Here is a 27,670-nt window from a genome sequence, read left to right as displayed (position 1 = left end):
CTAAATGATCCCATTGCTAAGAACATATTTGCAAGTAATGCAGACTATTAGCATGCACTGAAAAATATGGGATATATCAATGTTATTGCATTATTTTATGTATGGTTAAGTGGCTCAGGTTCTAAAAAATTCCTCTGTGGACAAGGCAATTGGAATTATAAGATGAAATGAAAGAGCAGGTAACCAGCAGAAATACAAAATAAAGAAAATTAAGCACAATTTTATGTTATACTGCATGTGTGCCCTGGAACCTTTTGAATTTCATGTGCTAAGAACCTTGTATTTAGACATAACAAGGTATGGCAATGAAAGTTTTTTCTAAATTCTATTTCTCAATGTTGCCAAACACATTCCCCATAGCAGCAGCTACCATCTTAAAACAATGTTTTCTTTAAATCAAAATGTTTTAATGATTGTTATTTTATTTATTTAATATTAATGGTCTTATTTATCAAAAAACAAATCGAATTTGTGAGGTTTAAAAAAAAAAAAACTTAAATGTTAAAAACTATTGAATACAGTCATGGAAAAACTGAGATACCTATAATGTGTGAGCTCCAAAAAAAATAGAATTTGTTAGTTTACTGAGAAAAACTGGAAAATTTGAAAATCTTAAATTAAAAAAAAATGCTTGAATTGCAAGCATTGATTCTACATAAACTCACAAGCTTTTAGATGCTGAAGTTTTACATTCTAGTGTTTTGAGTTTATTGTGTTTAATAAATACCAAACAGTCAAGTTTTTAAAAATATAATAAAAATGTGTGCGTTTTTGTGCAAAAAAAAGTGACTCTTGGCAAAAATTTTAATTCAAATGTTGATAAATCACCCCCTTACCATTTTAAACCTTGTATAGGAATGAAGTGGATGCATTTTTAGCTATAGAGGAAGCAGACCCTGCATTCTGATCCTCCCACGGGGTCTCCTACCTCTATAGTTATGCCACTGATTGCCCACCCTTCCAGAGTAATCAAGTGAAAATATTCAAACCTGAAGAACAAACATACGCACAAGGATACATTAAAGGGACATCTGGACACATTTTATGTCCCCCCCACCCATGAACCCCATAAAATTTAACAATATTCTTAAATGTTTAATCCACCATACCTTTTGGGGATGTAGGGGTAACAGAAGGCATAGATGTTGCTTTTGAGATTGTAGATATTGTAGACACAGCGGTTGTTGTTGTTCTATTGCATGGTAATTTTTCATTAATTATTTCACAGGTATGACTACATTTGACCAAAGTTACACAGCCATTTTCATCGGTCATTGTGTATATTATACAATCTGCAACAGAAACAGGTAAAATATTTATGGGACAACTATCCAGACTGTAAAGTAAGGCTGTGTGCCTTTCCTACCTCTACTACTAAACCAACCTGAATAGTGTTCAAAACCAAAAAAGTACTATTAAGGAGATCCAATAAGAGAGTGGCCAAAATTACTGCACCTTCCAATCTATAAAAAAGTGGGCACTGTTTACAAAAAACCAAAGTCATAAAACATAATTTTTATTCTATGCAAGTTTAAAAGCTCACATCTTTAACTAACTAAGGAGTACAGTGCAAGTAACTCTTAATTAGGTATTCTTTTATGTAACGGGAGTAACAGTGGACTTTAGTGATGGGCGAATTAGTCCAGTTTTGCTTTGCTGCAAATTTCGCTAATTTCCTGCGAAAAACGGGTGAAAAATTAATGAAACGCTAATATTTATGCCAGCGACAATTCAGAAGGAAAATCCACATGCTTTCGTTTCGTAAGAGGGCATTAGCATTATCCAATATCCAATTCACCTGTGGCAAAATGCAAACATTTGCCCTGAATTCGCACCTTGCAAATAAATTCGCCCATCACTAGATACTTGTAATGACAGCATCATTTGGACTATGTTATCTGAGGTAGGCTTGTATCCTTCTAAGAGGTTTCTTAAGTGTTGAACCATCAAACAACACAAAGTTTGGTAATGGAGTTATGGTACCTGTGGGCTACTACAAACTATATTTTAAATCGGTCACTTTGTCTTAGAACATCAGATACAACATATCAACTTAATTCATTAAAGGAACACTAACACCAAAAAATAAAAGTGTTTTTAAAGAATGACAATATAATGCACTGTTGCCATGCACTGGTGGAACTGGTTTGTTTTCTTCAGAAAGACCACAATACTTTATTTTAACATGATGCTGGGTAGCCATGGCGGCAGCCATTCAAGCACAGGATACAGAATTGATTAAAGATAAGTTCTGAAGAATCCCACTGTATACTACAGAGCTTATATGTTATCTGCAGTGTATCCCGTGCCTTTTCTCATTTTTTTCCAGCTTGAATGGCTGCCCCCATGACTACACAGCAGCTTGTTTATATAAACTATTTTGGACTTTCTGAAACAAACACACCAGTGCATTATATTTTCATTACTTTGAAAGACTTTAACTTTTTGGTGTTACTTTTCCTTCAAGGAGGCATGGTTCGTGTAAAGATTTCCAGTACAGTATATGATCAATCTATGGGTAATTGAAGACCAATTTTACAAGAAACATAAGTTCTCACAATCCTTTTTGAGTAAAATAGAAGTAGTTGTGTATATAATAAAATGTCCCTGAAATAAGACATACTGTAGGTGGGGAAGGCAGCTCAGGCCCTAAATAAGTGTGAAACGACGCCAGCGTCTCGTTTTTGACGGCGGCGCCCATTTTTTTTTTGATGCGGCGAAATTTTTTTTGACGCTGGCGAATTTTTTCGGCCGAATTTTCGCGGGCGTTTCACGAATTTATTCGCTGGCGGCGAATCGCGCAAATTCGCTGCGAATTCGCGCCTAGTGAATAAATTCGCCCATCACTATTTGTGGCTGATGTTCTAAAACTGGTTTAAAAGGTAGTTTGAAGTGAACCGCGGATACAATAACCAAACAAGTAACCAAATGGTAATTTGTCAACAAGTTATTGTTATAACGTGTGCAGCTATGTAGAGACTTTGCACCTCTTGTAATAAATCATTACTATACAGCAATACAATCCTATATGTAGATGTTATTTGGATAGTGTGCATAGTGACCCATTAAACTTAACTGACATGAATGGGAAATGGCAGCCAGTTACCATATTAGTAGGAAGGTTTATTGAATACATATAAATAATAAAATAATAGGAAAAAATAGAGCTTAAGCAAATCTTACCCGGAGGATATAATTTTCCATCTGAAGTGCATGCACACTTAGTTATAGCAGTTCCAGTTGTAGATTTTATTGAAGTTGATAATGTGTGCAATGTAACTGTACTGGCATGTTTGGATGTAACAGATGCTGTTATGGATGTTCTAGCTGAAGATGACTGTGATGACGCCAGTACCGTTGTTGTGGTAGGAACAATTGTTGATGCTTTACAGGTACTGGGTTGGCAGCACAAGACTTTAATCTTATAATCAAAGCATTGCCCATAAATTTGTTTTTCATTGTGGCATATTAGACCGACGCTGGCATTACAGATTGCTTTTTGACCCATTTCTGCTGGGGTGGATGGAAACTCAACAGCCTGACATTGTATATCCCTGGGTACATCACAGATCTTATAGCCTTTCAGCCGTATAGCTTCAAGTATTTCATAGTCCCCACCATATATATCACTTGTTGGAGTGCTAATATCGATCCAATCAGACCATATGCAGACTTCAGGCTTACAAGTTGTTGTGGTAGATACTATAATGGAAAGTCGTAAATTTTAACCAAGAGCTGTAAAATGTTCCTTAACAATATTTAAAACAAAATGTGAATTAATTATATACATCTGGTGTTAATTTATGTGTGCATTTTAAGCAGTTTTTAAGATGCTAGCAGTATTTAAAAATAACAAAATATTTGCAGTTAGCATTACATGCAAAAATGAATTAACCAAGATTTAGTATCCAACAGACCTTTTTGTGTTGTAGATGGAACTGAAACCCTTACGGTGGTTGGTATTTGTGTAGTAGTACATGGGTAAGTATTTCCGATAATTGTTCCATTAGCGCCACAGATAGCAGTCAGACAGATATCTTGACCAATATAAGTACTGGATATTGTTTCATTGTAAGCATATATTCTTCCATTGTAATCACAATAACAAGCTGTAGAACAAAAAGCAATACTTTGATATTGTCATGTTGAAAAACGAACACATGAGTTTGTTTTTGATTCAAGGGATGATGAAGTCTCTTTTTATACCATAATAGTAAACAAATGTTCTTTTCTGTTTTTATGTAAAATGTTAAAATGATTTTAATTAATTTTAAATTATATATAACAGGTCATAACTACATCATGGTTAAGTTATAGTCACAAAAATAATTCATATTTTACAATATAATATACTTTAGAAAAAGACATCGGGGCAGGCTTAATACAATGCAAACAGGAGAATTCCAGTCAGGAATGTGTTTAATTCATTATCAATTATCAAAGAAGATCAAAATTCTCCAGAACCGAGTCAACTGCGAACTGAGTCAACTGGATTGTGTCCAAAAAAGAAAAACAAACATTGAATTAATCTTAATGCAAGGCTCGTATATGGGAAAATTCTAGATTGGCTCTTATATGGGGAAATTCTAGGTTGGTAAAAAAAAAAATTAGGCACATTATTGTAAATGGAAAAAAAATATTTGTAAATCTCAACTGCTTTTTATAGATTTATTGATTGCTTTTTAGTTGGCCATCAGTATCTCTTTGTGAACAGAGAAAAAGAAACCAGTTGAAGAAAAACTATTTACTTAGAGCTACAGTAAATTCAAGAAGTTGAAGAGCAACACAAGCATGCAAAAAGTTCCTGGGGTGCCAAATATGGGCTGTGGTTAGCTATTTGTTAATTTGTGGACTGGCAGCCTACAAGAGCCTCTGTTTGGCAGTACACCTGGTTTTCATGCAACTAAAGCCAGGGCCACTCCTGCCATGAAGCAAGATGAGAAACTTGCATCAGGTGGCATGGAGCAGCCAGTTACCAGGGGAAGGCAAAAAGCCGCCTCTCGTAACTTTAAGAGCTGAATTTCCATTTTTTAAAACAGAACTTTGGCTCTGCTAGTGCAGCAAGCACAATATTGTTCACTGCACTAGCAGTGCACTTGACCCCTCTTAAAGTTACTGAATAACTAAGAGGGTAGAGAACTGCAAAGCTGGAACTAGTGTTCTTGCTATTATGTAAGACACCCAGTCATTCCAGGCTTATTTTGGCTAACTAACTAAAGTGATATTTTTTTTTTATTTCCCACAGCTAATCTATTTTACACTGAACTGTTACTTAAGTTTCTGAATTCAATTCTTAGATTTTTATGGCACTTTTTTTGCATAAATATATATATTTACACCTGAAAATAATATTAATGTTTATATAAACAGATTATCACCTTAGCATAAGGCTAAGTCTCCCAAGGCCTTATGGCCCTGTTGAATTGCATGGCCTTTAACAGTGATGATTGTAGCTGATGCTGGCCCTTGGATTGGTTAGTAAGTTTTCTACTTGCCTATACTTAACCATTTTAAATTAATTCTGCAATCTGCCTTCTGTCCCAGAGTTTGTCCTTGGCTCTGGTTTTTACTTCCTATTTACTGATCCCACACTATCTAGACAGTCTGGTTTTCTAAATTGGGTTAGATTTTCTTTAGGTAAGGGAGTTGAACAGTCGTCAAGCAGTCAGGAATAAGTTTGGGTATTTAGGGCCATTGCCTTATGAGAATGGGTCACATTCTACCCTCAGCTGTTCAGTGCATTAGTAACTTACCATATAAATCATACTTGCAATCAATTGTTCCCATTGCACACTGACTGTAACAGAAATATGGAATGTAAGTAAACATATTGTAATATAGAAATTACATCAAAAATGGAACATCTATAGTATGTTTAACTATACTTGCAATGTATTATAATATGTACTTTACTATAAACAGCATATATATCAGTTAAACAGTCTCACATTCCCTTGCCCACCTGCAACATTTGTAAAAAAGAGCTTCTGTTAATGGAAGATGGATTAGTACAGTCTTTTGCCCTCTAATTATCTAATTACGTCATGTTTCTGTAACAGAAATGTCCTGCTGATTGGCCTTCCACTCAACATTCTTTCTCTGCTACACTCTATAACTAGTATGGTTAACAGGCACATCCCCCTTGCCAAACCATTCACTGGTTCTCCCTGCTGTAGTGTAGATTGTAAAATGCATCCATCCAAGAACATACTACTTCATACTACCCCCTGCTCTGATGTGAAAGTATTCTTGAAATGAGCCTGTGTTTTAGAGTATGTGAGAGTACATAGGCATTTAGCATAACTAGATAAAATGTGTTTAGTAAAAAACAAGTTTTTTTGTGGGGGGTGGGTATTGACTTACCAGCTCTCACAGTTGTTGCAGGATATTACTATTTCTCCTGGCTTATAGTATTTACCCATCTGATCATAGCAGCCACACACTGCTTCACATGTCATGCCAATTTCTTCAAAGAATGGCTTGTTGGGTGGGCAACTTGGGTAGCAGCCTTGAGAGAAGAAAGAACATATTTTATATTTGATAGAAAATATATACATTGAACTATACCCAGCATGAAAAATTCAGGCAGAATTTTTCCATTGGCTTCTATTCACTTGAATCACATGGTTACTCATTATTAACCATTTAGTCCACATGCTCCTCTGCCTAGAGGTTGCCTTGCTTAAACACAGGGGTGCTTCGCCAATGAGGCAAGTTGAGGCTGTCGCCTCAGGCGGCAGCGCCCCACTAGGCACCAGGGGCAGCAAAAATGCTGCTCCTGGTACTTTAAGAGTGAATTTCCGGGGGAGGGGGGGCAGCAGTAACTGCTGCTGCCTCAGGCGGCGGAGGGGCCAGGATCGCCCCTGCTTAAACATAGTATATTATAATGAGATACATTACAGCTCTGTGGGCTTTTCCTCCCCTTATGAATACACTACATATGATTTTGTTAATCGAATCTAAATACCCTTAGAAATAAGAGGGGGGCTAATCTCATATGTCTTCAAGTTTAATCAGTAAGATTATTTCATATTTTTAATTCTCTCTTTTGTTCTCTTCTCTTCTATTGAATACATATCCTTTTTCCTTCCATCTCTGCTGATATTCATATGTAATGCATCTTTCAAAATTAACTGATCAAAATAATTATATCATAGTTACACACTGAATAGGAACCCAATAAAATACATCAGTATAAACAGGGATCACTTTTTGCAACACAGTCAAATCGCCAATGAATTAAATTAACTAAAGTAAATACTTAGGCTTACCTTCCACTTTAAATAGATCAGTTGTACATATTCCAGAAGGGTTTTGACAAGTCTTCATACAGGTTGGTCCACATGCTCTGTAGTGCCATTCACAATTTCCTTCCTTGTTATAGTAATCACAGAAGACCGCTGTAGAGACACAAGAAATGCATCGGTGTTTATCATACGAGAGTGCTTGCTGCACATGATACCTGATTTAAGAAAATACTGCTAAATACTACTAATACTTCAAACTGTTGTGCAAAGGCTACTAAGCACAGTGCTTGAATTGGGCCTAAAAATGTGAAAGTATGGTATGTGAGCTGCTGGAAAATAATAAGCCCCACCCACTAGGATAAACCGCACCCACTGATATAATAAGCCTTGCCCACTGCAGTGGGAGATAGAGGGGGAATGGACCAACAGATTGTGTACCCTGATACACAATGGTATGACTGATATGTGGAGTGTTCAACATTATTTATAATATCTTGTTCTATAACTCTCTTGCAGGTACAGAAGTACGAATTACTGTAGTTGCATCATTTGATATGAATGATACTTCTAGCAAGTAGTTGTAATTAAGTTTTATTAAACTGGTGCACAAAAAAGCATTGAGAGCCTAACATATACAGTATTACACTAACCCTCTTAATTAACAATATGTTTAACCCCATAGTATTGTTAGGTAGGCACAGGTTTGTGCAGTCCCTTGTATAACTGGTTTTATTTAAATACAGGTATATTTGAGGCATTTCATGCATCTCATGCATTATATGTTACCTGAAAAAAGGAATTTGGTTAAAGGACACTATGGGGCACATTTACTAAGGGTCGAAATGAATTCGAAGTGATTGAATTTCAAAGTAATTTTTGGGTACTTTGACCATCGAATAGGTCAAATTCGACTTTGACTTCTATTCGAATTGGAAAAACTTTGAATATTCAACCATTCAAAAATCGAAGTACTGTCTCTTTAAAAAACTTCGATTTCGACACTTCGCCACCTTAAACCAAAAGTCAAAGGTTTTTTTTGAAAATCGTTCGATCGATCGATTAAATCGTTAAATTCAAACGATTTATACGAACGATCGAATGATTTTAATTTGATCGAAAACTGCTAAATTTAATTTTAAAAAAAACTTTGAGTGCTAGCACTTTGATATTTGACCCTTAGTTAATGTGCCCCTATTGCTCTATTTGCACAAAGACTGGTTATGTACTTTTGATGGACAATGATACCTTATGGATATTATTGATGGACATATGTTATGACTTTAAAGCTGCTATAGGCCGTTACAATTATGGATGGACATATCAGCTGAGTGGAGTGTATTTGTGCACTTAATACAGAGCACATAGAGGGGCCAAAAACATGTTGTGTAAGGCACTACAATAAACAGCTTTATCTGTGTTCCCCCTAAACAGAGTCAGACTGGGATGTCAGGCACCCACCAGAAAACCAGAGGCTGAGGGCCCACTTTCCAAACTATTATACCTCATTTCCTCACTCAACAGGGCACATTTACTAAAGGGTAAAGTGGCTAACGCTAGCAACATCCGCAGGGACATCGCCAATTCACTAACAAGCGCAGATGACAATTCGCTAGCGAAAGAGACCATCGGTAGCAGTCGTTCACACTCTATCAGCAGGCGACTTTTCACTCAGCAAATTCTCTAAAGTGCGGATTTTACTGAACGTTACCTCTTTCGCCAAAGTTGACTTCACCAACTCAGACCAGGCAAACTGCTAAAATGAAACTCATTTTCCTTAATCTTATGTCACTTACATCATATTATGTCTGCCGAAAATGCATTAAAATTGAAAAAACACTGGCAATTTTTCCTTTTTTTAAGCGGGATTGCCTGCAAAAGTCCTAACAAACTTTTTTGGGTTAACATTTTTCCCCAGACAATTGAGGGCCATGGAACATTTTACAGTGGGCTCATGTCTAGGACATTATATGATCTCTTTAGTCTTTATTAAGGTTTCTTAGACATTTGTAATAAAAAGTGGGCACTTCAAGCATTTGCACCTATCTCTAATAAAGACGTCCATACAACTTTAATGTACCCGTCCTATTCAAATTGATCTAATCGTAAGATTACTAGCGTAGATTACTTTTCACTAGGCATAAACGCACATAAGAAGTATCGCTAGTGAAAAGGCACCAGTGTTTGGCGCCCAGGATGCAACTTTGCATTTTAGGGGGTCATTTACTAAACTCTGAATGCAAAAATCACGAAAAATTTGTGATTTTTTTTTTAAAATCTGACTATTTCTGGAATTTATTAAACCCAGAGGATGGAAAAATCTGAATCAGAAAATCCGGCATTTTAGACCTGTCGAGGTTGCATATAAGTCAATGGGAGAAGTCCCGATGATTTTTTGAAGTGTGCTGGGTTTCACGCAATACCCCGAAGTTTTCAGGCAAAAATCTGAATTTTCGTGTGAAAAATCCGAGAAAATTGTGAAAATCTAATAAAATCCAAAAAAATCTGGAAAAACGGATAAAAAAATCTTGAAAATCGATTTTTTTACCGCAAAGCAAATGTAATAATAAATAAGCGCAAAAAACCCAAACGGATTTGACCGGATTTTGTAGCAGAAAATATTGAGATAACTTCGGACTTTGATAAATAACCCCCTTAGTGTATTAGTGTAGTGGTAATGAATTTGCACCTGGCGAATCGGTGCAAAATGTGCAAAGTGGTAGCTGGTGACAATTTGCTCTTTCTTAAATCTGCCCCAATCTATTTATTCTCCTAGTCTGTTTTCTCTACATACTATACTCTATTCTTCCATTATTTAGCCTCTTTGTTCCCATAAAGAAATAGGGAATGACCATGAAATAGGCCAAATGATTAGAAGCCAGAGGCCCACTGACACCTGGGCCCACCAGGAGTTTTCCTGGTACCCCAGTGGGCCAGTCCGCCCCTAAATCACTTTTGTTTATTTGCTTAAATACTCACGGCAAAGATTTGGATTTCGCCACTCAATGCAGACACATTTTGCAAGGCATGCCTGTGCATACATAGCTACAGCTGTGCAAAAACAAGCACAGTCCCCTCCTTCATTGCAACCACAGGAATCTTTTACACAGGCATCATAGTAGCTGTATGGATCCACCTATATAAGGAGAACACGAGGTTAACTGCCATTCTCTTTTCATACAATTCCTGTTGTCTTACTGCAGAGGTAATGCTTACAATTTTAACAGTAAGTGATTATAGGACCTTCAGTATAGGTATTTTAGTAAGTGCTGTATGAGTGGCATTAAAGTAGGGCTAATACATTCTCATGATAATGTCTGATAGACAGTAGATATTGAGTTGGAGGAAAACAATAACAATGCAACAAAAAAAACAGGATTGTATAGAATTATTTTTATTGTTATTATTATTATTAGTCAAATAAAGATAAGGCAATATTATTAAGTAAAGATGAGGCAATATGGTAATATGGTAGTGTGTGTTGTGTGTTTTATGTAATTCAGAGGGATAAATCATGGCAGTTCCATTAATATCATATTAAAATTTGTAAATACAAGTTATAAAAAGCAGTAAGTAGTAATCTAATAATACTTCTTAAAGAAATACAGGATACAATAACTACACAAACAAAATTTTGTATTGTAATTCTGCCATAGCTTTATCTTTCCATACATTCATTCAAATGTATTAATCATTTTGCAATTGACAGCTGTACCTGAGAATGACAAGGCTGGAAGGTATCACTTAGGATGATATTACATGTCCTCTGAGCCCATGTTTTCCTAAATGGGTTGATTTCACAAGGTTCTGGAACAGATGTTATTTCTGGACACGTTGGATAGAGTTTCCAGCTGTTTCCAAACTCTATCACATCAGCTACTTGGAAGTGGCCTCTTGTGTTAAAATCATTTATTGAGTTTCCATCATAATTACCACAGAGCCCACAGAGCATATTCTGTTATAGGAATAAAAAAGAAAAAGGGACAGTAAGTTTATCAATATTTAAAAAGAAAATAAGAAATAAAAATAATTAAAGAATAAATAGGGAATGATGCACCCCTGATGTAAAATAGGATCACTGGAAGTCGCATTGGAGTCCCATGACCTTATAAAGGCACAACACTGAAAGCTGAGTGCTTTATACAAGTCACGGAACTCAAAGTTTACTAATAATATCCCCATATTTTAAAACAGGAGGAACATTATGTGTTATAATAGTAAAATAATAATAATATTTAGTCTCGTGACACAAATTACTGTATATATATCACTAAATACCAAGCATTATTTTATTATTTTTACTGTCCAGGTGGCACCACTAGTTGTGAACCCTAGTAGTATATGTCCCTAAAGAGGAAATATAAATGTATGTTTATAGATGCCTTTCATCAGTGGTTAGTGGTATTACATGAATATATTTCATCACTGAAATTGGCATATCAATAATAAAAATATAACAATATATATAATAAATATAATGATATAAATAATGATCAATAATATAAATACCTGGAGTTCCATGACCTGTATAAAAACATTTAGCCTACATCCCTGGCCTTATTTGGTTATGAAACTCTTCAGTAGCTTGTAATATCATATTGTTTTACATTAGAGGTTATTTTTTGGCATATACATATATTTTTGTTTGTTTTAATTTTTTTTTGGAAACCTTGCATTCCTCTCTCCAATGTAAGAAGGTCCTTGGGGTTTCCAGATGTTTCCAGATGGTTTTCCAGATGTAATTTCATCTCCCTGAATAGACATTTTACAATTTAACTATTTTTGGGTGGGTGTCTACCTTTTTACCCTTACAAAAATGTCAGGCCGTGATTTCCTTGGTGACAATTTCTTATTATCATTTAAAAAAAAGAAAACGCTTTAATTGTGGTGTACTATTTTTCCCCAGTTTGTTTATTGCTGTAACAATTACCATTAATGAAGAAAAATTATGTAGTTCTTAAATAAGACAGTGAAACTCAAACTTACTTGAAAACCTGGAGTAACTTTGATAATGATGCTGGTCTTCTTATCCCACACGAGGACTATTCCATTACTCACTTTAATGATCAAATAGATACTGGAATTTCTAATTTGGAAAGGTGAGTCCAGCTGATCTCCATAATTAGTCAGTTGCATGTTGCCATCACTAAGAACAAGTCTGAAATCCTTACACGGGGTGTATAAAAAATACGTTTAGGATTACGTTTGGGCTGAATAATTTTGTAATTCATCTGTTATCAATAGACTAAACCATGATAATTATATTAGAATAACTTTAAATTGAATATCTTGATTGGAAAGTGAGTATTTAATGATTGTTTAAATATATTGACACAGGATGCTCCCTAGGTTGCCTGGCATAATGATGTGCCTGTTTATGGGTGGGAAAGGGGATGCCTATGTGTCTTCCTCAAACCAGCCCCTCAGAAATACAGTGCTGTCTAATGGTAGCAGTAAGAGAGTGTCCTGGTTCCTCTTCACACCAGTTAACCATCTTAACGTATCTTGAAAGCAAGACCTATGTCTTGAAAGAATTATGTGTTATTTTTCCATATGTTCTGCTCTGGACATGTGGTTACAGTGTATACTGACACCGGTCAGTGTGGGTGAGATGTATAATATAGGCAGCCCTGTTAAGATCTTGATAACTCTTAATAAGCAAAGGCAAACAAAAGATGTGCATTAGACTTTACTATCTTATAACCTGCAGATTAACCAAAGACAGGTCGGATTGTGTGCACATTTACCTTAGTTATTCTTATTATGGTTCTTGTTATTATTATACCTAATATGTATTTTTCTGCGTAATATAACTTCTATAAATTGAATCCTATATAATTCTATGCAATATATGTTATTGAATAATTAATAATTTACATACTGTACTTATTTTCGTGTAGAGACCCATAGGTTTATTAGTATTATGATTATTATGTCCCTATGGCTTTAAATCCCTAAGATTCCATAGGCCCATGCCCATGTATCTAGTTAATTAATTTACATATTAGTGCTATTGGCCTACAGTCCAATGACTACTTCTTGCCTACACTTTAACATAGTGCTTGGTTTGGGGTGGCCATAGGTTGCTGACCCAGTTGCATCTGTTCAGTTGAGCCTGAGCTCAACATGACCCAGTAAAGTTGCTCTGCCCTGGTGTACCTCTAGTTATAAGTCGGGGAGCAAGGACCCCGTGAAGGAGTCCAGTCAGTGGCAGGTTAACTCTTTCATAACACTTTGTAGGAGAATGAGAGGTTAATTATAATGAGCAGCCTGTGCTCCAACAGGGATTTTTTGTAGATAGTAGCTCTCCCCTAGGCTCTGAATCTGCCTAAAGTGGAAGAACTGCAGCTGGATAGGGAATCAGGCTTAGATTTATTCTTCCTGATCATTCCTCTGCAGGGGTGCTTCGCTAATGAGGCAAGTTGAGGCTGTCGCCTCAGGCGGCAGCGCCCCTCTATGTACCAGGGGAAGCAAAAATGCTGCTCCTGGTACTTTAAGAGCGAATTTCTGAGGGAGGGGGGGCAGCAGCAACTGCTGCTGCCTCAGGCAGCCGATGGACCAGGATCGCCCCTGTTCCTCTGTATGGGATCTGCACCATGATGGAGCATTCCAACCTAGTGGTGCACCTTAAACTTCCCTAGCTGCATCACCATGGTGTACTGCTCCTGCTGAACTATCCTGGCATACTTAACATCTGCAATACCTTGCCTCTGTGGATCTGTGAGTATAACACTGTGGATCATTTGTCTTTGACAAATAAGCTTTGTTCTGTTTTGCTGCTGCAAGAACCTCCTGACGTTCTTTTATTTTATTTATTGACACAGTTGCCTATGTTGCAGTTGAGTTGCAGCTCCACTACACATTTGTCTTTAATCTTAGTTTGGATCAAATACAGTGTACTGTTGTATTATTACAGAGAAAAAGGTAATCATTTTTAAAAATTTTAATTATTTAGATAAAATGGAGTCTATATAACAGGTTTCCAGAAATGGAACCCTGACCTTTGCTGTGTGTAAAGTGAATAATATTAGAACTTACATTTATCAAAACAGTAATTGACTTGGAGCAAGTTGTGCCACTGGTACCACATTTGGTATTCTCAGAGATGATTCTGAATGTTCCATTCAGTACATTATATCCACAGTAGTCCTAGAAAGATGGATACAAATAATATCCTTGATTAAAAAAAAGTTCAGTTAGTCCCAGTTTCATAGCCAAAATGTAGACCACATGAAGGTTACATCATGTGTGTGTAGATGAGGCATGCATGATTGAATTCTCAAAAAATTGTTCATGTCATTATCCAGTGGATAAAAGCCACATGACAATATGGTTTCTAATATATTTTGACCAACCATGGAAGCTGGATTCAACCATCTGGAACTGAGTCCTGAATTCAGAATATTTCTAGTATATATACTAGTGAACTTGCAAAAAGCTTAATAGTTGCAAAGAATTATGAACAGTGATGCTACAGATTAGATGCTACAGTTTAGAAGCTCCACCCCACCAAAAGATATAATCATTATCTGTGCAATAACCCCTTTTTTAATTTGTATTGCTATAATGTTAAATACCAGTATATTGTATTATTATGTATTATGAAAATTATATTTTTGTAGTCAAGCTGTTTACTGTATATGCACATTTGTCATTACCTGCACCAGAGTATATTCACACTGTCCATTGTATCGGTATTGTTTACCATCAAAAGTTATATAGTTTCCTTCTCCATATACTGTGCATTCTGTCATAACATCATTCTGTTCACATTCCCATTTCTGGTTATTACATGTGCTGTTGGTATAGCAAAAAGATATTTAGCAACATGACTGTTATTAAACCCTTATTACAGTAAATTACAATCCTGAATGTGTATAACCATAATTTGGTTACTGTCTCTTTAAATAGCAATTAACCGTTGGCAATCCAGGGCCCTGAGTTCCTTTTGCATATGACAAGTACTGGGAACTTTAATTTACAGCACAGTGCCTCCACCTAGGTAACACTAAGGAGCACACCTCAGGGAATTTCCACTAGAAAAATAAAACACACACAGTTTGCAATAAAACAAATATAAACTTTATGTGGACTATGAACCCCTGGCACAGACTCTCAATGCCACAGTCCCACACTGGCGTATCAATGCAAAATCACTCCATTTATCAGTTCAATGTCCCTTCCCCAAGAGCTGTTATGTCCCCAGGTAGTGCTACCTGCCCCATGGTAGGTACCTTTCCCTTTGAAAGTAGTAGCTGCTCTCACATGGCAGGTACATGCACAAGACCTGTCCTCGCCCTGGGGAAACACACAGTAGGCAAAATATCCACAGGCAGGAGATAGAAACTCACTCTCCCAAATGCTCAAATACTTTCTCCAGCAGAGCAAAATGCAGCCTTTCCTTCTCCTTCTTCCTGGAACTCCTTTAAGCAGTCGTGTCACTCTCCACAGATCTGATTCTCTCTAGTTGCTGCAGCAGGGGTTCCCCTTTCTAGTTCTGTGGGAAACCCTGTACATTTGGTTCCAAAGTCAGGCACTCCCTCTCTCCCAAGGATGCACTGGGGTGCCCAGCCAATCGGATGGCTCTCCAGCCTGTAACTGGGTGATGATGTCACAGACAGAAAAACAGGGGAAGGCTTTGTCTGATCAACTACATATGTCCAGTTTATTATTGAATGTTAGAATTGGTCCAGATTTGTCTAGGGTGTCATCATAGAACACTGTACTATCCAAAACTATATTACTATAATTATCTGTGCTTCCTGAATTCAATGGGTAATACGATTAAATGATCCTATAAGTAGAATAGACTTTCTAATTTTTGTAGGGGTGGTTGGTGGACCCCAGTATAGTAATATAGTAGCTGTAAGGTATTGCTTTAGTTATACTGAAAGCTGCTGATTACATAAAGTATCACACACTTTTGTAAAGTGCATCAGTCAAGGTTTGCATACTGCAGATTCAATATACTACCCAGTGGAGCAAATTTAATAAAGGGCAAAGTGGCCTTCGCTAGAGAAAATTCAGCAGAAATCCCATCCACAGAGACATCACTAATTCACTAACAGGCGTAGAGGACAATTCGCTAGCGAAAAAGTTCATTGCTAACAGGTGAATTTTCGCTCAGGCGAACGATCATTACTTCGCAAACACATTTATACATGTACTTAATAGTTATTGGAAAATGTATTCGCCAGGCATGGCTTCTCTTTGAATTTCCGAATTTTTCCACTTACACATTTTTTCGTGAAACTTCTGCTGCAAAAAAAAAATTGTCGACAAAAAAATTTGCTGCAACAAAAAAGTTGTGTGTGTAAAAATTGTCACGTGTCAAAATAATTGTGACGCTCATTGACTTCAATGCATTTCACAAATTTTTCGCCGTTCAACGCATTTTTTTTTGAGTTTTGCAAATTTTTCAGAGAAGTGAAACGGGACAGATTCCCATCACTAGTGCTGAAAACTGATATAACATAAACTGATATAACATAAACATTTTGTCATCAACATTTCATCACTAGTGCTGAAAACCGATAAACATAAACATTTTGTATATCTGTATATCTTAATCACATACCACATAGAACAGCCAATTCTGGTACTCTGTCTGTGATCATATATGATATCATTGTGAATGCAAGTGCACTGGTCACTGGTGACACAACCTCCTTTGCCATCAGCCAACATGTTTGTAGGACAAACGCATCCTGAGATACAATCAGTGCTGTACTGTGAAAAGCAAATTAACCAAACATATTATTCCTATTAAAATGGCTTTACAATAATCTAAACCTATGTTAGAACAACATTTTTTAAACACTAAGGGGCCAATTCATTAACTTTGAGTGAAGGATTCGAAGTAAAAAAACGTTGAATTTCTAAGTGTTTTTTTGGCTACTTCGACCATCGAATGGGCTACTTCGACCTTCGACTACGACTTTGAATCGAAGGATTCGAACTAAAAATCGTTCGACTATTCCACCATTCGATAGTTGAAGTACTGTCTCTTTAAGAAAAAACTTTGACCCCCTAGTTCGCCACCTAAAAGCTACCGAACCCAATGTTAGCCTATGGGGAAGGTCCCCATAGGCTTGGCTAAGTTTTTTTGGTTGAAGGATAATCCTTCGATCGTTGGGTTAAAATCCTTCGAATCGTTCGATTAGAAGGATTTAAACGTTCGATCAAAGGATTATTCCTTTGATCGTTCGATCGCAGTTTTTGAGCAAAATCCTTCGACTTCGAAGTCGAAGGATTTTGATTCCCAGTCGAATATCGAGGGTTAATTAACCCTCGATATTCGACCCTTGATGCATCTGCCCCTTAATTTGTTTTTCTGTTTTACATGCTGTATTTGTATTTGACTGCAGAAACACAGTTAATATATAGTAAAAAAAATAAATTATATATATATATATATAACAAGTTGGAGGGGAGATTTTGTGATTGGCAGAAATGTATCTCCCTTCTTTAGGTTCTGAGTGATCCCTTTAAGAAACACCTGAGGGTTAACCAGCCAGTCGTGTGGTCTGGACATCCAAGGGGTGTTTTAAGGGAGTGAGCAGCAGATGTATGTGGATCGCTAGGAGCTACATGAGGGAGCTGGCTGGGTTTTGTGAAATGGCTGACTGACAGAGCCAAGCCTGTTTAGTCTTTTAGGGGACTGAACACTAAAAACTGCTGAAGTAAGCTATTTCTGTTATTGTTGGACTTTTCTGTTGCTGAGTGAAGCTGTCTTTTCTGTTGCCATTGATTGACTGTTTTTTCTTTCACCTTGGAGTGGCCTGCATTTATGATGCAAACCCTGCTGTGATCCCCCTAACATTCAGATATAGATAATCTATCTATGGCTATTCCATACTCTATTTAATGTTGTGATTGTATACCAACTATAGTCTTGATAAAGGTCTTAGATGGAGACCGAAACATTGTCCTGTTTTTAATGGTTTCAATAAGAACAATTTAAAAAAAACAGTTTTGAAGGCTCCTAGTGTGCGCCTACTAATTTTGGATTTTTTTTTTGAACAGCATATGTGGGTAATACCCAATTTATTGTCTTAAAATGATGAGCAAAAAACTAACTGTAAAAAACAAACAAAATAAATAAAAAAAAAAAAAAATATATATATATATATTGTAACAGAAATGCTGGGAAATTGGTTGAAGGGGTGTATGTATCATCCAGATTTCTGTCATACTGTTTTTAAGCAACCAAGTAAATGTACATTTTTTCACGGGTCTGTGGCTAGCTGTAATAGCTGGAAAAAGGACCCGGTTTACAAGAGTGTTGAGTGTTGGGCGGGATCCGATTCCAGATGGACGGTCCGGGTTTGCCCAACACCTGAGAGAGGAACAGGTGTTCTCTCTCCTTAAGTAGGGAAGGGATTGTGTGTGTGTGTCTCTCTCTCTCTCTCAATCCTGGGGAAAAAGAGCAGGCAGTGCAGGCCTGTGTGAGAGAGCCAGATTCATGTGAGTACGTGCTGTGCCACAAATACGTTTTCTGTTAGGTGCTGGATGTTAGATCCTCACCTAGTTAGTTAGGAGCTAATTGTTTAGTTAGTGCCGGACAGGCAAGGTTTTATTTTCATCTTTGTTTGTTTTGATTCCTGTCTTCCTGCCAACCAGACAAATAAAACATAAAACTGGTTGCGGCCAGTTGCACATTACCAACCAGTTTTGTGTGGACTCCAATACTGCTGTGCACCCGTCTACCCCCAGGAGACGACGACCCTGTTACCTCAAATGTGTTATTTTTTCTACCTCTCCTGTTTGGAGAGGTGTAAAACATTTATGATGGTTGTTACTATATGCCTAAATTGCTGTGGTATAAACTGACAAAAAGCAATTGCACCTAAATGATCTCTATTTAAAACAATGGTGTTTGCTTTAAAAATGATAGTTCTTGGTCATTGCTTGATTTAGAAAATCGGTTGCAGAGCATATAAAGAATACTCACACAGGCAAAATGCAGATTTTGGCAGCTATTTAAACACTCAATCCCTGTAGCTCCTTCAGGTTCCGTAGAGCAATTAAAATAGGACATAGGAGATATGCAACCTGCAAGATGATATAATAATTATATATACAGTCCAACACTTAAAGCTTAAAGTTCTTTAACGCAGATAACTGAACAAACTTATTACATAGTCAAGAGAAGTTACCAATGAGAATGCTGTATGCCAAGCAGTTGTCTTACATAAAGTGATTATTGTGTAATTTTGGTTGTGTATATATATATAACTGTAATAAACTGTAATAAAACATAAGAATGGAGGACATCCAGCTGTTTATTTGTTTTCTTACAGTGTTCCAGCTCCAGTTGGATTTATAAAGAATCAGAGCCATCTTTACAGAAATCAGGAGGAATTATTATTGGTGGATACTTTTCCATTCAAGCTAAGCTGATGGCTAGGGAAAGCTAAGGGAAATTTGTATCAGGTAATTTTGATTTAAGAATACAATGACTTGCTCTGATAATTGCAAATATCAGTGGATATATTGCACTACAGTAGCACAACTGCATGGTAGCAGCTTTATTGCTATTTTTCTTTAACCACAAACACTTATACTTGCACATTCATGTACAGGAATAAAACAGATAAATATATTAACTGTAACTGGGGTTATATACAGTACGTCAGATATTAACTGTGTAGTAATTATAGTCCCCAAGCTTCCTTTACTTTAAAGTTTGACTTCCTCACTGGCAAGTTGTTACAGTTCTGTAAAGCCTCTTAATGATCTCAATGCAGTCTGTGAGATGGTATCATCCTGTCAGTGTCAAACATGACCTCCTACCAAGGTACCAAATCGAAACTCTCAAAGCAAAAATGAAGGCACTCATTAGTTCTGCAATGACTTGGCAGGGTCAGGATTAAACAAACTTCAAGACAGAGCCCAATAAGGAGTGCAATAATAAAACAGATCAGAGATAACCAAAGTGTTTAAGTTTCATAAAAGTGGCACCAAAACTGGTATTGGGGCCCCTAAATTCCAAGACACACTTCTATTCAATAATAAATATCTGTTAGCTGTATAGCACTGTACAGCAGATTGGTTGGCTGTACACATAGGAACTGGTAACTGTGGCAGATCTCTGACAAACACTGGAGACTTGATTTCTTTCTAAAATCTAAAAGGGTTTAGGAGCTATTCCAGGTTCCAACAAATCTACACCTGACAATAGGAGGAGTAACAATAGGCAGCACCAGCAGTTGGACATACATGTCCACTCAACTGCATGAAAAAAAACAGGGACTTGCTGGGAGGCTGGGTCAATAGGGGCATAAACAGAGCCACCAGTTTTCAGAGAGAAAAAAGAAGGGACTACTGTACTGTATATCGCATATTCTGCTCAGTCACTCTTCTGCCATGATTTGGACTTTTACATGTGGTTGGGACTTTGGAACTGACTTTTTATAATTTCATTTCCATAGAATTTGATGTTGTGTGATGTCATTGGACTTTACTTAATAAAGTGAAAAATGCTACATGGATTTCTCTGCAGTGTTTTGACATGCTTCTTAAAGATCATTTCCTGACAGTAACAATTAGCTGTGTATGTTTAGGTTTTTTATGGATCCAATTTACTAAAATTTGGATTTCCTTTTTTTCACAAACCCAATTTTTTTTATCAAAAAATTTGTAGAGATTTATCTCTACAAAACTTGCCCATGTAACAGCAGTCCAGGTCCCATAGAAGTTAAAGGGAGCTGTGCAGATCACATTGGTCCTTTTTTTTTAACCGTTTAGTCTTTTAGAGGTTTTCATATTTTGTTTTCACAAGTAATTGTCCGTAAAACTAAACTTTCTAGAGGTATTAGAGATATTATTTTTTTTGGATCATTCAGCACTTTTTTCATTTGCACTTTTTTTTACAGTATATTGGGATGTTTTAATAACTTTCTTGGCATTCAAGGTTTTAGAGAAAGAGTTTAATCGTGGTTTCAACAAGTACTAATAACAGAAAATGTGACCTTTAATAAATAGGCCTCCAAGCAATCAACTTCAAGACCACTAAAACGTAATTGTGGTGTATATAATTATGAGGTAGAAAAATGAAAACAAGAGTTTTATGAAATATCAGCTATTTCATTTCTTACTTGTTATTTTCTGCACAGCATCACACGCCAGCTTTCCATTAATGCAAGTACTGAAAAGAACAGGATCAACAATTATTAGCTGATAAATACATGTATAAAATATCAACAAATGAGTTAGGATGAAAGCTAGGAAGCCATCCCAACTTGTGTGAACAAAACTGTTATTCACTGACTCCTATAGTTTCCATAGTTATTTTTATTTATTTATTCCACCATGTCATGCCCTCAACCATCATATCTGTAATGATAAAAGTTTCTTAACAAACAGTATATTCGTATTCTCATAAATATGTACTTAAATTATTCAGTGTGCTTACCAGGAAATTCCATTCTTGCTTGTTTCCTCTCCAGGGTTTATATAAAATCCCATATAATAACATGGGCAGTCCTTTTTCATCACACAGTTCCCATTTTCTGCGAGGTATGTGTCTTCCTTGCAGACACACCCATCAATGGGTGTAAAATTCACAGAACAGGATAGGTCTTGATGGCTCAGAGACTTGCAAGTGGGCTGGCAGGAGGCAACTAGCTCCTGGTAGTACATGGAATTAGGACAGTCAATTGCATATGTGGCTAAGAAATAAGAGAAAGCAAATATTTTTTTGTTTTATTTGTAAGAAACAAAGAAAGAAATATGAAAACACAAAATAATGATGCATTAAAGGGATTCTGTCATTTTTACAAAATGCATCAGTTAATAGTGTTCTTCTAGCAGAAGCCTGCATTGAAATCCATTTCTCAAAAGAGATTTTTTTTTTTATATTTAATTTTAACATCTGACATGGGGCAAGACATATTGTCAGTTCCCAGCTACCCCAGTCATGTGACTTGTGCTCTATTAAAAATTCAGTCACTCTTTACTGCTACACTACAAGTTGGAGTGATCAGCCCCTCCCTTCCCCTAACAGCAGAACTGTTGGAAGCTAACAAGATAACCGCTCCCTAATAGATATGTGAATAGCACTCAATAGTAAAAAAAATAGTAAAGTTTTACTGCAACTGCTTCAGATACAGGAGAAACAATAGCCTGTCTGAAAGTAGTTCCATAGTGAAGTGCTGGCTCTTTCTGAAAGCACCTGACCAGGCAAAAATATGGCTGCCTAAACACCAATATTAGAAGTAAAAAAAAAACATTTATTGGTTCAGGAATAAACTGATAAATGGTAGAATGAATTATGTGCAATATACACAATGTAATAAACACTATACCATAAAAATCATGACAGAAGATTTAGGACTAAAAAGAAAATTGGTTTGTTCAAAGTAATTATTTTTTATAAACTGATTGTTAATAATTATTTTAATAATCCATAACAGTCCAATGTTTTAAACTAGAAGGCTGATTTATTATTAGCTGAGCTCTGGGTTCAATAAAGAGATGTCAGAAAAGAAAGTTCTTTAATTCACTCTGGGATTGATAGTTGTTTTCTTCCATTTGCTGGATTTTTTCTTACCATGCTTGGGGGCTACTGTATGTAATAAAAGGCATAAAGGTTGCCCAGGAACAGTAACCCATAGCAACCAATCAACCGGTATCATATATCACCTTCTTAAAAGAAAACATCTTATTGGTTGCTATGGGTTTCTGCTCCTGGGCAAACTTTGTGCCTTTTTATTACATATGGAGGATTGTGTTTTGTCCAAAAATAAAATGTTTGCCAGGTAAGCTTTTTGAAAACAAACAATAATAGTATAAATGAGCAAGTTAAAGAACTCCATCACATTTTATGACATTGTTTCAGTCAAACCCAAAGCTCTGCTAAAAACAAATCAAGCCCAAATTGTCCTCAAATGTTTAATACATACTAGGTGGATCTTCAAATTGATAATGAAGTTAAATTGATGTAGTTAAAAAGTATTTGTTTAAGCAAAAAATATCACAGCAAAGCCTTATGTGTTTTGTGCCTTAGGGGCTCTTAGTCATAGGCTGACAAACATCAAAACATGTAGTCATATTTAAATGAAAAAGGACCAATCAAAAACATGTATCTGACAACCAATGCAAAGAGACAGTGGTTGGAACAGGTCAATCTTACCGCATAGTTCTTCTCTCCATCCTGTAATTATGACTCCTTGTTCAATGCAAGCCCGCACATATGATGAGAACACGGCACACATACATGCATACTGCTTTTTGCACAAGCATGTATCATACAAGCATGTCTGAAAACAAGAAAGTGCACTGTTATATTGGGCGATGGCATTTTTGGGTTGTTTTAAGCCATACATGATCTTATGCCTTATTCATTTTGTTCCAAAAACTCTGCAATGAGTTATTTCCCAAAAACGCTGTATGTGAAAACAGTTATAGCGATGTGTGAATCTGTCTAATTTCGCTTTGCCAAAAACTTGCGAAACATAAAAAAAATTAGCAAAATGCATTGAAGTCAACGGGCATTTTTGTTTCTACACAACTTTTTCCAAACCGTGCCAAATATAGCAAAACTTTTTGCTCATTACTATATCATCACCGCATCCACAGTAGTGGATTTCTACTATGCAAAGAGGCAACTGTAAATCATTATGATCCAGAAACACCACTGCCTTCCCTAGGCTCAAGTTAATTTAAGATTGACTGGGTTAAAGTGGAAAACTGTTCTGTAGACTGACAAATCAAAATTTTAAATTCTGTTTAAAAATCATGGACACCACTATCTGGCTTGTTATCAGCACACAATTTATATGTGATGGTATGGGGGGTGAATTGGTGCACATGGCATGGGTAGCTTGCACATCTGGCAAGGCACCATTAATGCTGAACAATATACACAGGCTTTGGAGCAACATATGCTGCCATCCAGACAACATCGTTTACGGGCAGAGTAACTTATTTTAGTAAGTATTACAATTTCATTCTGCATGTATTACAACAGCATGGCTCAATACTAAAAGAGCCTAGGTAATAAACTAGTCTGCCTGTAGTTCCGACATGTCACCCATTGAAAACATATGGTGCATTATGAAAAGAAAAATGCAACAAAGGAGTCCCCAATTGTTGAGCAGCTCAAATCAGGCAAGAATGAGACATTTCAGTTTCAGATCTACAGCCATTGGTCTCCTTAAGGGTAGCACTATACGGACAACTTCCGTGCGCTTCTGTCGGATCCGACGCTGGGTGCCAAAGCTCCCGCGTCAAGTCAGATGCGATGGGAAACAAAGTTAGTAATACAAAAGTCGAATGGTGTTGCAGCCATCATCCATGTCTGATGCAGATGTTGCATGAATCGTTTGCATTCGACAGTCGCGTCGCATCGGATGAACGCTGCAACACCATTCAACTTTTGTATTACTAACCTTGTTTCCCGTCGTTCAGGGTGACTGTGTTAGATTGCGTCAAAGTGCAAGCTCAGTCTATTTTGGCAAATTGGACATAACTGTGGTAGACAAAGCACAGTTGCGCCAAACAAATCAAACCATTGCACCCACAATGTTGCTAAAATTCAAGGAAACATATTCTACTGTGGAAAAAAAAAAGGTGACTGTGCTCGAAATGGCATTTTGCACTCTGCATCAAGGTAAGTTAATGCACCCTATAGGGTTTGTTCTCATTCTGTTTTTATTTTCATTCTACACAATGTCCTAACTTTTTTGGAAACAGAATTGTACTTCCTAATAATATTTTTACTAGTGGAACTTACAAACAGGTAGTATCTTTTAATAGCCATCCACTATATTCAGGTAAATTTATTTTCAGATGCTCACTCAAGGTTATTGAGAGTAAGCACAACACGCTCAGAGTACGGTTAACTCTGGAATTCACCTGCAGAGGTTGTGTTAAATTATTTTCCACAAAATAATCAACAAAATGTAATTTGGCTAAATGAACCTAAACATTTTATCACCACTTTTTTTAGGGCATAGTAGAAAGGGACCCTGCATTTTGTGCTATAAAAGAGGAACAGAATAGTAAACTTGCATTAAAAATGACATATCTGTCTGTACCCTAGTAACAACTACAACTTATAGATTGACATACTGTACCGTAAAATAATCAGCTGGATCAACTTTACTATGGCAAGCAGCAAAATATCCTGTTCCAGAATTCAGATGAGAACACCACTGTTGTGCATATGGCTCTGTTCAGGAAAATAACAGACAGTGGGGGTCATTTATAAACTTTGTGCAAGGCAGATTGGTTCACAAAGTGAATATATTTGCCCTGTGCATGGTTATATTTCTAAAGCTGAATAAGTGTGGTGCAAACAGAATTGGAAATTTAAAACCCAGCATCCATTCACACACCCCTCCATATACTACCATAAACTATATATAGAAATCTCTATACTAATTATAGTTTATTATACTGTAACACTAGCCTATGATATTATGCATCTCCAAGTAGGGATGTAGCGAACAGTTCGCGCGAACTTCGACCGTTCGCGTCCGCCTAATGTTCGCGAACGTTTGGGAACGTTCGCAATTTGAGTTCGCGACCATTCGACCGCTAAAATCGAACGATTTCCATTCGTTCGACCGATTTCCATTCGTTCGAACGATTAAAATCCCTCGACCGTTCGATTCGAATGAAAATCCTTCGATCGAACGATGAAAATCCTTCAAACGTTTGAATCGAACGAAAAATCCTTCGAACGTTCGAATCGAACGATTTAGCGGGTGTTCGAAGTTCGCAAACTGTTCGAGAACCGTTCGCATTTTGCCGGTGTTCGCGAACGGCGTTCGCGAACACCAAAACGGCAGTTCGCTACATCCCTATCTCCAAGTAATCATTCTAGCCCCTCTTAAAAACACAGAATCAGCCATCACAACTTCCCCCTGCAGTGCATTCCACAACCTCACTGCCCTCATTGTGAAGAACCATCTATGCTTCTTTAAATGAAAGTTCTGTTCCTCTAGTCTGAAGGGGTGGCTTCTGGTATGGTGATCCGCTTTATTGAAAAAGGTCCCCTGCCATTAGTCTATAATGTCCTCTAATGTACTTAAAAAGAGAAATCATGTCCCCTAGCAAGCATCTTTTTTCCAGAGAAAACAACCTCAACCTTGACAGTTGACAGTACCCCATATAATTTAAGTCTTCCATTCCTTTAACCAGTTTAGTTGCACATCTCTGCACTCTCTCCAGCTCATGTATTTTCCTTAGAAAATGCTAAACATTTTTACGCAGATACTTTTTATACAAAAAAGATACATAACATCAGCTGCATGCTTACCATTCATAAAGTTGTTGGTGCATGGGTCAGTAATCACAACAGGAACATGTGGGCATGTTAGAAGGCTTCTCCAAGAGAATGTAAATATACTGAGATCCTGTACGGTCATGCCATCTGGTGTTATAAAATCATCCTGTTGTTTGCTGTTGTAATTCCCACATAATCCTAAAAAGGAAAACACAATTGAGGCTGAAAGGATTGCCTGGGGGAACTGTTCCACTATCCAATGAGAATTTCTGTTTTCAAATAAATTTGTTTTAGTTCACCTAAATAATAATATCTGTATCTTTTCATTTAACCTATCCTGTCTCTGCTGAACATCAATATGCTGCTTGTGTCTCAATTTTAACAAATCAGCATAGCCATGATAAAAAAACAAAAAGTAAAATCACTATATGTGTGACACCCTTTTTAACTGTTCTTATATATCCTATATTTCCCTACAGCTCTACTGGGACCAAAGTGGGACACTGGAATATTGCTGATGTGAGATGGCATGCCTTCATGGACAGCATGTACCTTTAAGAGCTGAACTTCCAATTTAAAACTTATTTCTGTGCTTTCTCAAGCTAAAACATTAGCTATTCAGATAGATAAAACTTACTTATATACATTGTAAACTATGTACAACAGAAACCTTTGAGGGCAATAACCCTCCTCTCTTCTCTCTTCATATTACCTTTCTTCCCTATAGTTCACCACTGTTTATTACTAGTTAGGGCCTTTCTGAGATAAGTATAGCAGATACTGTACCCTAAAGTAAAAAGTAATATAATTAAATACAGTAATTTTAGAAATAAGAAGGAATGATATATGCTCTTTTACTGTGAAGCATGATTCACTAAGGCCAGTCTATGGGTAAAAAACAATTAAGAGACAATGTGATCCCTAACAGTCTCATTTCAATTATATAACTTACCGCAGGTGAGACCAGTGTACGTTGTGATCAGGTGCATGTAGACTTGCATAATTGGTATGAGCTGGATATCCAAACGAAGACCAAAATATGTATCCACAATGATGTAGAATGACGTAGGTTGAAAAACAGTCACATTCTCTGTTTACGGGGAAGATAATTATAAATAAGTATACAGCATTACAATTGATAACTATTTCACATATAGATATACAGTCATATGAAAAAGTGTGGGAACCCCTC

At 36.6% G+C, this 27,670-nt stretch overlaps 1 protein-coding gene and 1 long non-coding RNA gene across 2 annotated transcripts; one reads left to right on the top strand and one right to left on the bottom strand.

The window, feature by feature from the left end:
- Positions 1–1,095: 1,095 nt before the first annotated feature.
- Positions 1,096–17,778, bottom strand: LOC108713467 (mucin-2). Its single transcript, XM_041589612.1, has 12 exons — positions 17,743–17,778; positions 16,822–16,973; positions 14,903–15,041; positions 14,283–14,393; positions 12,231–12,410; positions 10,960–11,199; positions 10,224–10,380; positions 7,272–7,400; positions 6,364–6,508; positions 5,754–5,797; positions 3,184–3,702; positions 1,096–1,292 (listed from the first exon to the last, which is right to left on the bottom strand). Exons 1-12 carry the CDS (start codon positions 17,776–17,778, stop codon positions 1,096–1,098), a joined length of 2,049 nt encoding a protein of 682 aa, XP_041445546.1.
- Positions 17,779–27,650, top strand: LOC108713858. The gene is made up of 3 exons (XR_005966891.1): positions 17,779–17,926; positions 19,547–19,679; positions 26,958–27,650. It is a non-coding gene; the product is annotated as an uncharacterized LOC108713858 (long non-coding RNA).
- The last annotated feature ends 20 nt before the right edge of the window (positions 27,651–27,670 follow it).

Source organism: Xenopus laevis, chromosome 4L (genome assembly GCF_017654675.1).
Source record: "Xenopus laevis strain J_2021 chromosome 4L, Xenopus_laevis_v10.1, whole genome shotgun sequence".
NCBI lineage: Eukaryota > Metazoa > Chordata > Amphibia > Anura > Pipidae > Xenopus > Xenopus laevis.
Note: the sequence above shows the minus strand (reverse complement) of the source record. Positions and strands in the feature narration are given on the sequence as shown.